The sequence below is a fragment of the Petaurus breviceps genome, unplaced genomic scaffold (assembly GCF_028583685.1).
Source record: "Petaurus breviceps papuanus isolate PSGF00001 unplaced genomic scaffold, PetGlider_PUasm1.0 174, whole genome shotgun sequence".
NCBI lineage: Eukaryota > Metazoa > Chordata > Mammalia > Diprotodontia > Petauridae > Petaurus > Petaurus breviceps.
This window is the reverse complement of record NW_027185761.1, coordinates 51,053,020-51,059,404: the sequence shown is the minus strand read 5'-3', so window position 1 is coordinate 51,059,404 and position 6,385 is coordinate 51,053,020. Positions and strand designations below refer to the sequence as shown.

The 6,385-nt window shown below is 39.3% G+C and overlaps 1 protein-coding gene across 2 annotated transcripts in view; it reads left to right on the top strand.

Annotated features, from left to right (window-relative positions):
- Window positions 1-6,385, top strand: part of SYNPR (synaptoporin) — a 395,202-nt gene that overhangs the window by 328,818 nt on the left and 59,999 nt on the right. For both annotated transcript variants that reach the window (XM_069084190.1, XM_069084191.1), the window contains one exon: window positions 1,988-2,186. In XM_069084190.1, the coding sequence (XP_068940291.1) occupies window positions 1,988-2,186 (199 nt within the window). The remainder of the gene's footprint in view (window positions 1-1,987; window positions 2,187-6,385) is intronic.

Sequence of the window (6,385 nt, the reverse complement as noted above, 5' to 3'; positions counted from 1 at the left end):
GAGAGAGAGAGAGAGAGAGAGAGAGAGAGAGAGAGAGAGAGAGAGAGCATCAGACTGGAAATCAAGTGGTCAAGTTAGGCTCCTAGATCTATCACTAGCTTCTGGCCTTGAAGAAATCACTTCACTGGTTGGGGTCTCAGTTTCCTTATCTATGACATGGAGGATTTAGATGATCTCCAGGGCCCCTCCCTCCCAGCTCAGAACTTGTACACTGCTAGCTATGTGGATTTTACACTGTGCTGATGACAGGTGGGATGGTACACATCATAAATAAACAAAGACCACTGCACTGAAACTGTGGACAAGGAAGAAGATATAAACCATCTGTGTCAAGGCAATTGGCATGGCCTATGATGGGAAATCTATTTCTGTTTTAACAGTTCCTGCAGACCAGCTGTACTATTGAGAAATATGTTAATCTGGTTTCTAAATTATGTCCATTGAGGTCCATAGGGATAAAACTGTGACTCTTCCTCTGATTTTCATGAATGGGGTAGAAATTGCCCCCCACTCAATGTGTCAAAAGAAAGGCACTTCTCTACCTATGACTAAGACTATGTTCCCACAGGCTAAGTCAAATAGACAACTGAGACAATTATCTGAATAAGTTGTGGGGGAAAATAATGCTTTTGGAACCAAAGTGGTTCAGGGTTCTGATTTATCCTGGATAGCTATGTATACATCGCCAAGTATTAAAATGATTGCCTGAGCCTACACATTGCATTTTATTTGAATTTGGACAGGCACAGCTGTCAGGATGCTAGCACATGAGGGACTTGCCTAATTGGGGAACTGGGACCATGGACAATGTGTCTTTTCAAATGAATCCAAAGCTGACTGGCACATAAGCGCTTGTGAGGTGGGGCGAGGAGAAAGTTGGGAAATAGGAAGATGCCCAAAGCCTTTTTGTACCATGAGTACCTTATGACAGCTTACCATGCTGGGTTCTGTTGGCTGGTACTGTGCTCATGGATGCCCAGTTTAAGTGGCTCACTCTCAGGAAGTAACTTCATTTTTTCACAGGGAGAAATTGAGTAATGTATTAATGATGTATTATATATATATATATACACACACACACACATATATATATATATATATATATATATATGATGTATTATATCATCATGGAGACATCTCCCTTTTGACCAAAAGACAACTTGCCTTTCTTTATGCCCAACATTGCATCTCCCTCCCCTATGCCTATGTAGAATCTGCCTTCCCCTTCTCTTGTTACTGGAACAAACTTCCTCCTCACCTTCCCTTTTTGGAATCCCTCACTTACTTCAAGGTCCAGTTCACTTGCCATCTCTTAAAGGAGTCCCTTCAGGTTTCAGTTCAATCTCACAAGAATTTAAGCGCATACTATGTGCTAGACACTGGGCATACAAAGACAAAAATGAAACAGCCCGACCCCTAGTGGTTACTTCTTTCCACCTACCTCCTCCCACTACTTGCAACCACTTTATATAAATTTTATATTTACTTATAGGTGAATATATTATGTACCCTAATAGAATATAGGCTCTTTGAGGGCAGGGACTAATTTTATTTTTATATCCTGAGCACTTCAAAAACGCTTTCTAAATATTTGCTGAAGTCAATGATCACATAGTACTTAAATATTTAAATTTATATTGATTAAATAAGCAGGAAAGAGAGTTCAATGAGGGGTTAAATGTGTGTTAAATCCTGGGACTGTTCTTTAGTAACTGAACAACTAGAAAAATAATCCAGTTGGGTCATCTCCAGGTATTTCTGATGCTTAGCTTTCTGAATGGAGACTGGCTATGAATGAACCTTGTTGAGAAAATGCTCCAGCAATGGACAGCTCCCTCTTTGTGACATATTATTTCATAGAGGCAGTCATGCCAAGGATTCAAGTTTGCATGATTTCCATCTTGTTTTGAATTGAGAATTGGTGGGAACAATCTGTTTCTCTACTGACAGTGCTATTGACCTTCCCTCCTTAAATATCTTCTTTCAGGTTGCATCAGGTGACTTTCGAGGTGCCCACCTGTGAAGGAAAACGGCGAGAGAAGCTCGCCTTGATAGGCGACTTCTCATCCTCAGCAGAATTCTTTGTCACCATTGCAGTGTTTGCCTTTCTCTATTCGCTGGCTGCCACTGTTGTTTACATTTTCTTCCAGAACAAGTATCGGGAAAATAACAGAGGCCCACTCATTGTAAGTGCTTTTCAAACTACTCTTTCCTTTTCTTAAGCACAATATGTTGGGATCATTCAAGATATTTTGACAAACAGTTTGAATGGAAAGTAGCTTGTTACGGTTTGAAATGAATTATTTCTTTTGTCTAGAACAGGTTCTTCACAGAACTATTTAAATTGATGACTTATAGGATCTTATTTTGGGGCAAGTAGTGTTGGAAGTTCTACCACTGTGATGGGAAAGGGAAGAAGGAGGAATAACACAAAAATTGATTCTTTATGTTTCTTCCCTACTTCAACGATTCTCTCCCATTTCCTAGATGGTCTATATATCTCTCTGATTAACTTTTTTTTAAAGCAATTGGGGTTAAGTAACTTGCTCAAAGTTACACGGCCAGTTATTATTTCTGGGTGTGGTGCTGAGTATCTAAGCCCGGATTTGATCCAGGTCATCCCGACACTGGAGACGGTGCTCTTACTCGCTGAGCCACCTGGCCGCCCCTAAGCAATTGGGGTTAAGTAACTTGCTCAAGGTTACACGGCCAGGTGTTTCTGGGTGGATGCTAAGTGTCTGAGCCCGGGATTCGATCTCCAGGTCTTCTCAACACTGGAGCCGGTGCTCTTACTCGCTGTGCTACCTGGCCGCCCCTCTGATTAACTTTAATAAAAATTTTTGTTTGTTTTTTTTTTCTTAGTGAGGCAATTTGGGTTAAGTGACTTGCCCAGGGTCACACAGCTAGTTAAGTGTCAAGCATCTGAGGCCGGATTTGAATTTGGGTCCTCCTGACTCCAGGGCCAGTGCTCTATCCACTGAACCACCTAGCTGCCCAATAACAATTTTTGGAACTCTCACTGGAGGGTGCTTATCCAGAGCAGAGTTTGAATGAAAGAAAGATTTCCTATAAACTGAAGGATCTTCCAAATGCTTCTATTTTCATATGACATTGCAGATCCTCTAAAATGAGATCCATAATCTCTTAAAGGAGTCTGCCAAATTACATATACCAGAAAAACCAAGTGGATGAAGAATATCTATTTTCCATATTATTTTTTTTCTTTTTGTTTAGTCATTTTTTCAGTTGTGTCCAACTCTGTATGATCCCTTTTTGGGAGGTTTTCTTGGCAGAGATACTATAGTGGTTTGCCATTTTTTTCTCCAGCTCATTTTACAGATGAGGAAACTGAGGCAAACAGGGATAAGTGACTTGGTCAAGGTCAAACATCTAGTAAATATCTGAGGCCAGATTTAAATTCAGATCTTCTTGATTCCAGGCCTAGTACTCTGTCTCCTGCACCATCTATATTCTTTGTATGATACACACCATCTCTTGATTCCATATATTTTTACTGACTGTCACCCGGGCCTAAAATATTCTCTTTCCTTATCTCCATTTCCTGGTTCCCCAGACTTCCTTCAAATACCAGTTAAAATCCTACCTCATTCAAGAAGTATTTCCCAATCTACCATAATTCCTTCCCTGCAAGACCATCTTCAATCTATCATGTATATGTTTTATTTGCACATAGCTATTTGCAAGTCAACTCACCCCATTAGACTGTACATTCCTTGAGGACAGAGACAGTTTTCTTTCAAAGTATCCCTAGCATTTAGAACAGAGTGTAGTCCAAATTTCTATGTATAGTTGTCCAAAATTCTATGAAAGATCCAAAAGGCAGCCAGATTATACAGTGGCTAAAACACTGAACTTAGATTTGGGAAAAAAATGAGTTGAATTAAAATCTGGTCTTAGACACTTACCAGCTATATGACCCTGGGCAAGTCACAGCCTCTGGATGCCTCATTTTTCTCATCTGGAAGGGAAAGTAATACGTCCCAAGGTTGTTGTGACAATCAAATGAGATGATATTTGTAAAAGGTTTTGAAAACGTTAAGGTACTATGTAAATGACAGCCATTATCGATGTCATTATTGTTGTTATTATTATTATATTGAGAAGCAGAATAAGGCAGCAAAATGCTGCTCTCTGGGGATGGAAACCTTTTTTGTTGTTGTTGTTCTGCTGACCTCAAATCATAGATAATGATTCTAATACTTTTCAATGATTCTCCCAAAAGGCCAATTCTCCCAAACCAGGTCAATCCAACTATTTTCTGATAAGCACATAAATAAGCAGAAGTACAAATATGAGTCCTATATATAGACATATAGACACATACAACCCTCCTATGTTTCTATCAGGTCCGTGAGATTTATTCATAAGTAGTAAGATCAAAGGGGCAGCTAGGTGGCATAATACATAGAGTCCTGGGCCTGGAATCAGGAAGACTCAGCTCCTGAGTTCAAATCTGACCTTAGACACTTACTATCTGTGTGACCCTGAGCAAGTCACCTAACCTCATTTGCCTCAGTTTCCTCAATTGTAAAATGACCTGGGAAAGGAAATAGCAAGCCAGTACTTTTGCCAAGAGAACCCAATTGGGGTCATGAAGAGTCAGATGTGACTAAAACTACTGAACAACGAAGGTGAGAAAAGAATTGGATATGGTTAGTTTACTGATAACAATTATCCAACTAAGGAAATGGTATTTTTATGAAGTGATACCCTATTCCATATAGATGAAATAGTTTTGGGCATATAAGCTATTTTATCTTGGTATAAATACTCTCTCACACTGAAAAAAGGGTATTGAAATCCTGAGCCAAGCAATGCACCAAGTTGATCTGATTTCATTACCCAGTCTCACAATTCTAGCAATAAAAGCAGAAAGAAAAATATCTCAATGGAACATTTACTATATGAAAATACTGCATCATGATTACTTAAGACCTGGAAATAAATTTTATGTTGAGTCAGAGTCTTCAGAGTAAGAGGGTCTGAAGAGGTGGAGAACTGGTTAGCTAGAAGAACAGGTGGCATATTCAAAATTTATAGGAAAGCCTCCTTATTTCACATTCCCAAAAATAAGAAGTTGTCATGATTGATGCCAAGATTTGATGCATACAATTTATCACTATTATAGGTAAAAAGCATAAATAAGAGCTCAAGGAAGTATGTATCAGCACTTACTTGGATTCTTCAATGGACTGTTGATGGAATTGTTGCGGGTACTCTCTACAAAGTTCCATCTCACAGCCCATCCATGCTTTCTCATCCTGGGTGCCTTGTCCATATTTTCTGATAAGGCCTCCTCAAAGGCACCCATCTTACATACCTTTTATTCATCTTAATGTTGTATGGGTACTAATGGATTACAAGGGCAATTGATTGCTTGAGGTAATAAGGAGAGCTGAACTTGAATCCAGGAAGATTAGGGTTCAAGTCCTCCCTCTGATACATGCTAGGTGACCCTAGGTAAGTCACTTATACTTTCCTCCCTGCAGTGTTCTGAGTAACTATCTAAGATATTGGCTGCCAGGAATGTACTATCCTACATTGGTAGTAGGCATTTCCTCAATGAAGAATTCTCTATACCAGGGAAGTGGCAGGTACAATCTCAATCTATTTTATATTGTAGTCATTGCTTTTTGTTTGCCAGTAAACTTTCTTTCCAGTCATACATGTCTCAAATGACATCCTTTATCTTGGAGGTGTCAAACACACAGCCCACAGGCAGGCTGATAACATTCTTGAGTGCAATCCAAGTCAGTTCAGAATGTAGCTGAGAAATATTTAACAAAATAAGTAAAAACCACAACAGAACATGGATAACATTAATATGTCATTTTCTAAGTTGCTGTGTGACCCATATGGATACTTCTGTATGGATTGGTGGCCCACTTTCTATTTGAATTTGACAACACTGCTTTACCTCACCTCTCTTGAATAATTGAATTGGTAATATGTTATACTGATGGCCATCATGTACCTCCCCACTGCCTTTCTGGTGGCCTCGAGCTTCAGTTCTTTGAAGATTGAAAGAAACTGTCTTTAGGTACTTCAGAAGACTCATTCACTGACAATAATTATGCTCATTTTCAACCATTCCTATCTATTCATTGAACCATGTTCCCAAAAGACCACTCCTGGTCAACATTTTGCTGTTTTTTTTTCTTTTACTAACTCATACATTCCATTCGTATTTTTATAATGTCAAGAGAACACAAGGAAAACCACCAACACATTGAGTGGACCTCACTGGTGACAATTTTACAAGCAGACATAGAAGAAAGTACACTGGATGGGTAGGATCAATGGATCAGGATGAATACATGGATGGATGGATGGATGGATGGATGGATGGATGGATGGATGGATG